The sequence below is a fragment of the Trichoderma breve genome, chromosome 2, assembly GCF_028502605.1.
Source record: "Trichoderma breve strain T069 chromosome 2, whole genome shotgun sequence".
NCBI lineage: Eukaryota > Fungi > Ascomycota > Sordariomycetes > Hypocreales > Hypocreaceae > Trichoderma > Trichoderma breve.
Window position 1 is genome coordinate 598,339 of NC_079233.1, and position 11,987 is coordinate 610,325.

At 48.1% G+C, this 11,987-nt stretch overlaps 4 protein-coding genes across 4 annotated transcripts; 3 read left to right on the forward strand and 1 right to left on the reverse strand.

Annotated features, from left to right (window-relative positions):
- Positions 1-1,306: 1,306 nt before the first annotated feature.
- Positions 1,307-3,067, forward strand: T069G_02454 (major facilitator superfamily domain-containing protein; the record flags this gene model as incomplete). The annotated part of the gene is made up of 9 exons (XM_056169664.1): positions 1,307-1,378; positions 1,424-1,458; positions 1,518-1,572; positions 1,638-1,737; positions 1,801-1,885; positions 1,948-2,447; positions 2,513-2,752; positions 2,816-2,959; positions 3,018-3,067. The coding sequence occupies 9 exons, from the start codon at positions 1,307-1,309 to the stop codon at positions 3,065-3,067; spliced, it is 1,281 nt and encodes a 426-aa protein (XP_056030556.1).
- Positions 3,068-4,503: 1,436 nt separating this feature from the next.
- Positions 4,504-6,918, forward strand: T069G_02455 (HMGL-like domain-containing protein; the record flags this gene model as incomplete). The annotated part of the gene is made up of 9 exons (XM_056169665.1): positions 4,504-4,511; positions 4,589-4,625; positions 4,683-4,747; positions 4,811-4,853; positions 4,952-5,551; positions 5,629-5,653; positions 5,703-5,766; positions 5,829-6,726; positions 6,805-6,918. The coding sequence occupies 9 exons, from the start codon at positions 4,504-4,506 to the stop codon at positions 6,916-6,918; spliced, it is 1,854 nt and encodes a 617-aa protein (XP_056030557.1).
- A 1,121-nt stretch (positions 6,919-8,039) lies between these two features.
- Positions 8,040-9,949, forward strand: T069G_02456 (histidine phosphatase superfamily (branch 2) domain-containing protein; the record flags this gene model as incomplete). Its single annotated transcript, XM_056169666.1, has 5 exons — positions 8,040-8,178; positions 8,252-9,069; positions 9,128-9,271; positions 9,321-9,700; positions 9,757-9,949. 5 exons carry the CDS (start codon positions 8,040-8,042, stop codon positions 9,947-9,949), a joined length of 1,674 nt encoding a protein of 557 aa, XP_056030558.1.
- A 171-nt stretch (positions 9,950-10,120) lies between these two features.
- T069G_02457 (inosine-uridine preferring nucleoside hydrolase domain-containing protein) lies at positions 10,121-11,348 on the reverse strand (the record flags this gene model as incomplete). The annotated part of the gene is made up of 3 exons (XM_056169667.1): positions 10,121-10,898; positions 10,958-11,046; positions 11,115-11,348. 3 exons carry the CDS (start codon positions 11,346-11,348, stop codon positions 10,121-10,123), a joined length of 1,101 nt encoding a protein of 366 aa, XP_056030559.1.
- Positions 11,349-11,987: the final 639 nt, after the last annotated feature.

Sequence of the window (11,987 nt, forward strand, 5' to 3'; positions counted from 1 at the left end):
GTATATCTTGAAAAGGATTCCGTAGACTTCCAAAGAGTCTCATACTTGCTCATAAAGCCTGGCCGATGTAGCACAGGGAAGACCGGATGCGAATATCGCCAATATGTGCTAACAAGAGAGTCTGCCAGATTCTTCTCCGGTAACAGTAGATCGTCCATATCTAAGCCTACATCCTCGGCATTTGAGACGTCAAAACCAATTGGATCTCTGAGAATTGACTTGCTTAACGATGACCTTTTAGTTAATGTTGATTTACACGGCTCAATCGTAGCGATGACTCGATTGATGAAGGAAAAAGTTGAGGGTGGGCCGAATACGTCCTCATCTCGATCGATGGTGTCTTTTGAATCCGAGTCCTTTTCAATACAGGCTTCTGTGGTACTGTTCTTGCGAGTAAGTTCAGACGACCATTTCTTGCCCAAGGGTTTGGGCTGGGTGGAGTGTCCAACAAGCGAATCTCTATTTGAAGCAGCAACAGGGCTTCCACATAAGATTGTGTTATTCGGAGATGGATGTGGAATATTCCTTAAATGCGTAATGCCAAAGTTAGAATTTCCGCATAACAGTGAGTGCTATGAAGAGAGTCGAGCATACCGAAGTGACGCAATCCTGTGTTCTCCAGGACGTGTTTGTTCGTAGACACACTGATCAGGGAGACCTCTACTCAGACATGTCAAGCACGAAGGACGGTTCCCATCGCACTTTGACTTTCTGGCGCGACAAGGCCGACAGGAAGTTCGAATTCGATTGCGCTTACGGCGAGGAATGGCCAGCGCCGCTTTGGGCGGCTTCTCTTCCATTCTTCCCGAGGTCGCCGACAGAAACGCGGAATCTGAGAGGCTTCAGTGGCCCTTGAAGCGCGGAATTATCATGCAAAAGTACAAAGAAAAGATGAGCAGAATGAATAATAGGGTTTGAGGTGCGAGACAAGTCACCCGAGAATATCAGAAGACGGAAGATGACACAGGGAACTCCGAGTCATATGGGGCCGGGGATTGTGGGGAACGGTTAGGAAATAAGACGCTCTCCCGATTGGACAGCAGCCATTTCGTAGGAGATAACTGCTTCATCTAATTGGCTCATTACTCGCCGGGGTCATTCTTCAACGCTAATTGGCCTGGAATAGAGTTGCAGGTTGGCCAACAAAGAAATGGTCGCGGAGATATGCCAGGGAGCATCAGTACGATGATGTGAGTCGATCGTATAAAAGATGCGGTAGACGAGGTCTCAGACATGCGCTCCAATCATCCGTCCTTGTCTAGTGTGCCACCTGTAATCATCAGTGCAAAGACATTGTCTCAAAAGGATGGCCTCTGAGAAAGATTTCGAGACACCATCTGGTGTAATGCAAAGCTCCGACGAAAGCGACTCTACAGAGGTGGGTTCTCGAAATGGACAGGTAAATACTGAGAAAGCCTCTCAGGAGGAGGAGGAGATGAAAGAGGGCGGATATGGCTGGTAAGTTTTTATGGACGTCATTCGCATTTCAATCAGCTGCTTACAAAACATTCGCGTAGGGTCATTGTGGCAGCTGTCTGTCTAATATTGGCCCATTCATTTGGAATAAACTCTGTAAGTATTTAATATATATATATAGGAAGTAAACGAAGAGATATCTACTAACAAAGCGATTTAAGATGTTTGGTGTTTTCTTAGCATTCTACCTAAAAAGCAACACTTATCCGGGAGCTACTCCTTTACAGTTTGCCTTTATTGGCGGTCTCTGCTTTTCGGTTGGTATGGATCTTGACCCGTTGATATACAAATTTGCGTGACAACATCTAATGTATTTAAACCTAGCTTTTCTCGTGCCACCGGTATCGACAATATTACATCGCAAAGCGGGTGTGCAGATTACCGTCATAGTCGGAGGGATATTCATCTCGTACGTTCGATCGCTCGATGATACATGATTTATAAAAACACGCTGCTAAAACATAATGGTAGAGGTGGCTACATTGCCGCATCCTTCTCAAAAACCATATGGCAACTCATTCTCAGTCAGGGAGTCTGCTACGGCATCGGCATGGGAATATGCTTCACCGGAACCGCCAGCTTAGTCCCCCAATGGTTCAAGAAACGACGATCTCTCGCAAATGGTATCGCAACAGGCGGCACGGGCCTCGGCGGTCTGACTTATTCTTTGGCTGCAAATGCAATGATTCAAAGACTGGGCATTGCCTGGACGTTTAGAATAATGGCCATCATCTGCTTTGTTGTGATAACAATCTCTGCTCTATTTCTCAAGGAACACGACAAGACTCCCAAGGCGGCGGTCAAGATTTTGGAGTGGAAATTCTTCAAGATGCTTGACTTTTGGCTCTTTCTTGGCTGGCTATGGCTGGCCAGTCTGGGATACGTCGTTGTGGTCTTTTCTCTTTCGGCATATGCCCAACAGGTTGGATTTTCAGCGCAACAAGGCTCTCTCGCGTCTGCCATGTTCAACCGTACGTGGAATTTTTTTCCCTGTTATGCCGTTTAAGTCATGACACTAACAACTTCGCTCTATCAGTATCGACCGGTATCGGTCGCCCACTTATTGGCTTCCTATGTGATAGGTTTGGGACAATCAGAGTTACCATGTTGGGCACATTCTTTTCCGCCCTCATTACGTTCTTCATTTGGATATTTGGCGGCAAGTCATATGGAGGTTTGATGGTATACGCCTTGCTCGGCATGTTTCCTAGTCTCTTGTGGGCCAGCTTTGTGGTCATGGCCGTGTCAATTTTTGGCTTGAAGCTGACGCCTGCCGGTAAGTTTGAAGAGCTTTCATAAGGGTGAAGTGAAGCATGAAATTCTAATACTTGAAATGCAGCTATATCTCTCTCGATCCTCACGTTGGCACTCCCGTATACGTTTGCGGAGGCAATTGGCCTTAGCTTGAGGAAGTCAGGTGTGGATGGTTTCATCAACGTACAAGTATTTGCTGGCGTCATGTTTGTCGCCGCTGGTATTTGTAGTAAGTCGAACAGTATTGCACAATTTTGTAACATAGATGGCTAACGTTGAGTTCCTAGCCCTCATACTCACCATCAGAAAGGGTGAATTATATCGGAAACGAGACTAAAATACTTGAAACCCCACATTGGTCAAGACGATGCGATGGAGGTTGCAATTCTTGTACAAAAAAGCATAGAGCGCTTATTGGTTGCTATTTAGACATGAGCATGATGAGCTTCAGATTGGCAATGTTCACTTGCTCGATTCGTTAACCTTGGGACTATTGCTTGGACATAGATTGGCATATAGACATTAATAGCATATGGGTTTAGAATAGTTTTATATGACTTGACGAGATGAGCAAGCGAAAGCTAAGGTGTGTATGAGATCAACCCGGAGGCTAAAGTCTAGCAGTTGGACCAGATCACCAAGATGTTAGGCCTACATGGGTCATGATAATGCAGCCGTCTCTCGGAGTGCTAAATACATGTACATCTAATACTTGCAAGCCGGTATTATCACAGGATCCCAAATTACATAATTGCTCCGTAATGTCTTGGTATTAGTATCTGGTTGATGGATTGACACATGTATGTGCATGCAGTAAGTACATACCTAGGTACATGTAAGCAGGGGTGACTGTCTGATATGGACCGAATAGAAAGACGGCTGAATATACGCGTACGTGATGGCTGAGTCAAACCGCCAAAGAGGCTGTTTTTAATCAGCCAGCTCAATCATGCGGTAATATTTGCATGTCAACAATGGCTTGTTTATTGTGTGGCCAACCAATTGAGTTATTGTGTACTCACTCATATGCGTCAAAAGCGCCCTTCCGACATGCAGATATGAGTACATGTGAAGCGTCACTGTTTTTTCTCCAAAAGCCACACCCCGCCACAGTCGAAAGTTGGAGCAAATATGGAAATCTTGGAACTAAAATACGGATATGGAGCACCAGACGTTGTATTAGCGACGCCCTTAACTGTACTTTACTTTCTTAGAGTCACACAACATGCAACATACGTGGGCAAGTTATAGGTAGTTTGAATGCCGAATGTGCCGAGAGCATCACAAGGGCGCTGCCTCGAGAACAGCCTCTGTGCACGATGATGATGCCACTGAAAGATTGGATGAATCAAGAATAAAAACCCGACTTGTAGTCATATTTTCCTATTTTCCGCTGTCAGTGGAGCATCGCCAATGTCATTTTCGCTGCCGGTCCAGCGTCCCTTCAGCGTCCACTCCATTAAAAACGTCCGGAGTCGGAGCCTGCAAAAAAGACGTCAGTGGGGCCACCCCGCGAATCGGGAGCCCTCAATTCAAGAGGTTGCAGTTTCCATGCGATTTGGATAATTCGCCTCCAAAACCTGCAACCTTCAGGCCATTTCTGTATGACTCAGAATCTTTTTGAGCCTCTACCCCAGATCACCTTTATTTTCTTTATTTATTCTTCTTGCACCTTAACATCTCTGTTGGCATTGGACAGCGCAATTCCTCTCGCCCTCTCGCCCTCATCATCATCACCCCGCCTAACCCACCGGCCCGTCGCCACTGTTCAAGATGGTCATGTACGCTGGAACTGCCCTGGTCAATCGGCCATCGTGACGCATGCAGAGAGCTAACGCTGGCAATCCGTCATCTACAGGCTCAAGGAACCGTGGAAGAAGTACAAGGCGTTCAAGGTAAACCAACTGGATGCTGGTCAATTGTTCTGCCGTCAACTAACATACCGTGCCTAGCCGCTGCGTCTGCCCAACCGACAATGGCCTGACAAGGTCATCGAAAAGGCTCCTCGCTGGCTGTCGTATGTCGCAAACACCTTTCCTGACTCTTCCAGCGCATGGGTCGTCGCTAACATCTTCCGAAGCTCGTGCCTCCGCGATGGCAACCAGAGTCTGCCCGATCCAATGGTATGTCTTCGTCTTCTTCTTCATGCCGCTCGCGCGAACCAACATCGATGAAATACATGTGCGACAGTGCTGACATGGATGGGATGGTCAACAAACAGAACGGCGAGGAGAAGTGGCGCTACTTCCAGATGCTGTGTGCCCTTGGCTACAAGGAAATCGAGGTCTCTTTCCCCTCTGCGTCCCAGATCGACTTCGACTTCACTCGCCGCTTGATCGAAACCCCCGGCGCCGTGCCAGACGACGTATTCCTGCAGGTTCTCTCGCCCTGCCGACCCGACCTCATTCGAAGAACTGTAGAGTCAGTTCGCGGAGCGAAAAACGCCATCATCCACATCTACCTCGCTACCAGCGAGTGCTTCCGACAGGTCGTCTTCGGCTACACTGAAGAGCAGACCCTGGAGCTCGCCGTCGAATGCACCAAGCTCGTCAGGTCTCTGACCAAGGACAATCCCGAGGCTTCTGGGACGAATTGGCAGTTCGAGTTCTCGCCCGAGTGCTTCTCCGACACCGATCCCGACTATGCTCTGAGGGTGTGTCGCGCAGTGAAAGCTGCGTGGGGCCCTAATGCAGCAGCTGGAGACCAAATCATCTTCAACTTGCCCGCCACAGTCGAGCTTGCAACCCCCAATATTTATGCAGACTTGATAGAGTATTTCAGCACCAACATTGGAGACAGAGAGAGTGTGTGCGTGTCTCTGGCAAGTCATACCCTTTCCCCTTTTCACCTCTCACGTCTGTATCACCATCATGAAGCTAACAATTCTCTTCTCCGCAGCACCCTCACAACGATCGCGGATGCAGTTAGTATATCCACTTCTGGCGGTACGGCGCGGTGCTAACGTTGTACAGGTATTGCAGCAGCAGAACTAGGCCAGATGGCAGGGGCTGATCGTGTCGAGGGCTGCTTGTTTGGGTTCGTACTACCTGTGTTGCTTTTGTCTTTGCGATTACGAGACAGTACTAATCATTTCACAGCAACGGAGAGAGAACGGGCAACGTCGATCTCGTCACCTTGGCTCTAAATCTATACACACAGGGCGTGAGCCCGCAAATTGACTTCTCTGATTTGAACTCAGTCATCGAGGTAGTCGAATCCTGCACCAAGATTCCCGTCCACCAGCGTGCTCCTTACGGCGGCAGTCTGGTATGCGCAGCCTTCTCAGGCAGCCATCAAGATGCCATCAAGAAGGGATTCCAGAACCGCCAGAATCTGGGCCTATCCAACGAAGACCCATGGATGGGGATGCCCTACCTGCCATTGGATCCCCAGGATATCGGACGCAACTACGAGGCCATCATTCGCGTCAACTCACAATCTGGAAAGGGAGGAAGTGCCTTTATTCTGCGTGCGAAGCTGGAGCTCGACCTCCCTCGTGGTCTCCAGGTTGCCTTTTCCAAAATTGTCCAGCGACGCGCCGAGGAACTTGGACGCGAGCTTCTGGCTAACGAGATCACCAATCTCTTTGAGACAACTTACTTGGTCCAGGAGAACCACCGCCTTAGCCTTATTGACTATAGCATCAGCCCCGACCGATCGCAGTCTCCCATGCCTAATGCATCTGGCAAGACCCAGGATACGAAGAGCATGATTCGTATTTTCGACGGTGTTATCCTCCTGGATGGTCAAGAGATCAAGCTGCGTGGCCGGGGCAATGGACCGATCTCTAGTATGGCGGCCGCCCTCAAACAAGTCGGCATTGATCTCGACGTTCACGACTATAAGGAACACGCTATCGGTGAGGGCCGAGGTGTCAAGGCTGCCTCATATATCGAGTGCAAGCCTACGGGCATGAAGCAGACAGTCTGGGGTGTCGGTATCCATGAAGATGTGGTACAAAGCTCCCTCCTCGCCATGCTGAGCGCGGCGAGCAATGTAAGTTTTTTTTCTCTCTCACCAACAGCAGCAGGAAGAAACCATTCGATTGCTAACCATGTCCCTTCATCTCTGCAGTTCCTCACTAGCCGGCCAACTAGCCCATTCTTGAAGCCGGTTGCCACCCCTGCTTCTCAAGAGACACCTAGTGTTATATCTATTCTGGAAGAGAAGGCAGCAAACGGAATTTAAATCGTCAAAAATGAAAACAAAAAGGTGTTCGTGTTTATTCCATTCATGCGCCCGGAATCTTTTCTACGGTGCATTCTCATAAAAAATGGCGATGTGTAGCTGCATGCAGGCTTTTCTAGATTGAGAAATAGGTAGCTTAGTTACGACTAGCTCTACCAGTTCAATGGTGATTGATGGGGAGAGAAAATGTAAATTAAAAATGGAAACTTTATTAAAAACTGTATCATCTATATATCTTATATGTCTACAGTGTGGCCCAAGTACTTCCATCTCCCCGTTTTTACCATGATTGGTAGTTTGAGCGGGAATGTTTCTCACAATATATGGAACTCCTTCTCTATCAATAAAAGCCCCAACTTTGATGCTGTCCAAAGTCAATACTGCATTGTCGATGAGGTAGTTGTGAGCGCGGCTTGAGCCAATGCACCAAAGTACCAACAAAATGCCGCATCATAATCCCGAGCCATTAACTACTGACGTTCAAGGGTTGTGATGGAGGCTGGGAAGGATTGCAATGAGGCTGAGGGGCGGATACAAAAGATGAGGACTTTTGTCCGGCAACATAACCTTCAATAGTTGGCGAGCATATTCTCTCTGCAGGAACCAACGTCAAAGATCCTTCTAGATAACACGTGGGATTTCTATATAAGAGATACGGCGATTTAATCCTATTGTTCCGTGTCTGATGCTGAATTGAGATCATGGCAGTGGATCTTCGGCTGAATCGGCAAGACCCCTGCGAATATTGACGCTTAGAACCAGTAATTGCGTGATGATGGATCTCGAGCCCACAGTAAAGACGATGACAGCTTGTGATTCTAGCCCTGGAATTCGATCTGCTACCCCTTGACCTAGCAGTTACTTCCATTCAAGCTATACCGCATTTTTATACCTCTCTTACAACGTGCCATGAGTCTACTGCCTCATTGGTGTATGATGTCGAGATCTTCGGTGAACGGATCAGATAACGGTCCAAGAGGACCAAACCTCGGACTACGAGTATATAATAGAATATCGCAGTATCGTTCCAGCTTGCTGTGCCTGAATGTGATCAATTGGCAAACTCCCAGCAATCACCAGAGTGTAGAGTCATTGTAAATTGTCGACAATAGCCGATGAAAATGCATTCCAACACGCTCACTTCAACGCTTCTACTTGCACTGCTCGCCGAGGCTAGCTCTGCAAGAAGTCTAAACACAGTCATTGAGGCTTCGTCCGTTGCCGGCGCCGTTGCTTCAGATGCTTACCCCCCTACTAGTAGTAAGTTTCACTCTAATCCATCTACACAGCTGTCAATGCAAACAAAGTGCTGATGATTGCCGCCGCATATAAGCACACGTCAACACGAAATTATTCCCGCCAGAGTCCAAAGTAGGATATCCGGGCCCCACGCCCACGGGACAGGAGCCCGCTGCCATTGAAACTGCTCCCATCTATCCTTATAACCATGGGCCTTCAGACAGTTTCCCGCTTGTTGCAGCACAGCCTTGGGGAGCGAGCAAATTCGACAGGAAAATCGATATCACAAAGTATTGGGGCAATCTTTCTCCTTGGTATTCCGTTTCCTCTGCGGATTACGGCCTTCCTGATGCGAGTCCCCTGATCCCCGATGGCTGCAACATTGTCCAGCTTCATCTCCTTTACCGTCACGGCGCCCGATATCCCACCAGCGGCGCCGCTCCAGCTACCTTTGCCCAAAAAGTCCACAACGCGACTCAAGCAAAGGGATTCAATGTCACGGGAGAGCTGTCATTCCTCTCCGACTGGACTTATAAGCTCGGTGCAGAGCTGCTGACTCCCTTTGGCCGCAGCCAAAACTTCAATCTAGGAGTAGCCTATCGTCAGTTGTACGGCCACCTTCTGAACAACTTCACCGCCACCAACACGATTCCCGTCTTCCGCACTGAGTCCCAGGACCGCATGGTCAAGACTGCTGAGAACTTTGCTGCTGGGTTCTTTGGAGTGCCCGAGTACTTGGACCAAGTCAACATTGAGATTCTCGTCGAGTCCCCCGGCCTGAACAACTCGGGTGCTCCATATGAAGTGTGCAACAACTCCAACATCGCAAGCCGCGGAAGTATTGGATCTACAGTGGCAACTGAATTTGCTTTAAATGCCTTTAACAGCACCATTGCTCGATTGCAGTCTCAAGTGAGTTCACAATATCACTCTTGGGCCAATAATGACTGCTAATTATGAGCCCTGTTAGATCTTTGGCCTGAACCTGACTTCTACTGATGCCATTGCCATGCTTCAGTTGTGCTCTTACGAAACTCATGCCCTAGGTTACTCGGCCTTCTGTAACCTATTCACTGAAGAAGACTTCCTAAACTATGAATACTATTATGATCTAGTAAGTTCAATGAAGTCTCTCGCAACGCCCCTTTTACTAATACAACTAGTCCTTCTACTATAACAATGGCCCTGGTTCTCCAGTTGCCGCCGCCCAAGGCAAAGGCTACCTCCAGGAATTCGTCGCTCGCTTCACGCACTCATTCCCTGCTGCTGACTCTGCCTTGAACCTTACTTACGACGACAACAAGACATATTTCCCATTGAACCAGTCCATCTATGCCGATGCGACCCATGAGGTCGTCGTTCTCGACACTCTCACTGCGTTCAATCTGACTGCACTGTTCCAGGGCCCGCCATTGAGTCTATCCGGCAATCAGAAGCGAAATTCTTTCGTTGCCAGCAAAATTGTGCCCTTTGCCACTCACTTCACCACCCAGATTTTGGAATGCCCCGCGCAAAAGCCTACTCGACAGATTCGTTTCTTGGTGTAAGTACCTGGGCCCGAAATCGTGCTATATAGTGTGCTAATCGTGTTTTACGCAGTAATGATGCCGTTGTTCCCATCTCAGATTCGTATCATGGATGCCCAAAGAATGCCGATGGACTTTGCTCCTTCGACCACGTCGTATCAATCCTCCAGAAGCGGATTGACGAGATTGACTTTGACTATGACTGCTTCGCCAACTACACGGCAAAGGCGGGAGTGGACTACAACGGCCGGGCTCCAAGAAAGTGAGATCGAGGAACGTGGTTCTTAATGTGATTTACGATGTAATGAACATATGTTTTTTTAGATTGATGGGGTAAACTTCTCACTGATTAATGACTAAACGAAATTTATAAACAACTTGTGACATTTGATCAAGTCTATCGCTAAGAACTTCACTGTCTATGATAAGAAAATGATCTACAATGCTGTGTCAAAAGTCTCTGAGAGTACCCCATACCGAAAGCAACTTCGAAGGGATGGGTCATGCGCGTAGAATTCATCAAGTAGCCCTGCCATGCTATAATTCGTCACGCCCTTAGCTAGCCGTAACCAATGCTGATTAGTTACCGTCGTATCATTTACCCACGCATTCGATCCGTTCGCCGCAGTAATAGTGTTATACCCAAAGTCGTTTGCATACGCAAGCATAGGGCGAACACCTAATTTCGAAAACCATTCAAGGCCCAAAATTCCATACAGCGTCGTAATCGGATCCCACGACGAACGAATCGTAGAGCCCCGGCCCACGTACCATTGGTACGCGCTCAAGACTGGAGAATCAGGAGGGCAGCGCTGTGTAAGGTGTTGCCCTGAGAAGATGTCACCGCCCAGTTCACCGCCTGAGTAAGTGACACTGACATTCTTTGGCCAGTGCTGAACAACATATGCGGTACTTTCTGGGTCTTCACCACCAAAGTTATACTCCCAGCCAGAAGGGTATTGTCCACCCATCACGACCAACTCGCTCACTTTGGCGGAAATAAGCTGCGAGCCAGATAAGTGGCTTATATGATCTGCCTTAGATCGGAGAAGATCGGCTATGTTGGTGAGAAAGCCGATGGAAATGATATGGATGCTTCCGTCATCAGCAGAACTCAAAATAGTACGGTAGAGCTCTACTGGGGTCGGAGTTGAATCCGCTGTTTTAATATTGCGAGGCCAATTATATGCCAATTTGCTGGCATACTCGCCATATCTGTAACAATTAGGTGGTGGCTCATATATAACAAGGTGAAATATCCGGAAAACGCTCACAAATAGTAGTAGCTGTCGAAGAATGTGTCGTTCGTAATCGGTCGAAAGGCAGCGATGGGGACATCGTTGCCGAAATAAGTAGAAAGGGACTGAAGGCGAAGGATGATTAGTGGAACTCCTCTTTGATGTTGGCTTTCGCATGACTGTGTTCACTTACACTTGCCGCCAATGGTCCATATTGAGATGGCGTATTGATCACAATCCCTCGCAGATCCGCCAAGCCACAGCTGTGTAGAACATTGGCAATTGTCAACGCGCCGACGTCGTCGACGTCACTGAATAGATCCGTATCGATAATAATGGGTTGGCCTCCTTTCTTCGCATGCTCTGTAGCGTGCGCCAAATTTATGACGCCCTCAATGGCCAAAGCCACGAAAAGGATGAAACGCATCTCGATCTTGTCTCTCGTCCAGACTCGTGTAGAGTTGAGGTTTTCTGGAACGAGATTCCTGAGTCCAGCTTCAAATCATACCCCGCATGCGTAGTACGAGTATTAATGTGGGCGGTGAAGTTATCTTGCACTAAGGGCTACGGACTTAATTCGTGTTGTTGACTAAATAAATCACCCATCATGCAAGTCAAGATCATCACTCCAAACAATATGAAGTTCTCTCATTTATGGTGGCAGTGACACATCCAGGCTCAGCCGGGATATCCGCCCATATCTTACCCTGTAAATGGGCTTGTGGCGGCGGCATGTCGTGTCTTTGACAGTGGTTCAGCAACTTACCCTGAAATCAATATGCACGAGGAAGTTTCAATGTTGCACATCTCAAATCGCCTCTGCGGCGTCTTTCCGAATCCCAAGATGCAAGTTGTGGGAATATAGATCCACGTTGTTGGAGATGCCATTCTTCAGCCATCAAATCCATCCACCCGTACCGTATGTTAGTCAACCTCGAATTCCTACCCTGTCACCCGGCAGGATCGGTTTCGATGCCCACAGCACAAAACATCATAGGTCTATCTTTCATCTAACAGAGTACGTGGCATAAAAAATGTGCGCATTGAATTCGGTCACGGCCCGACT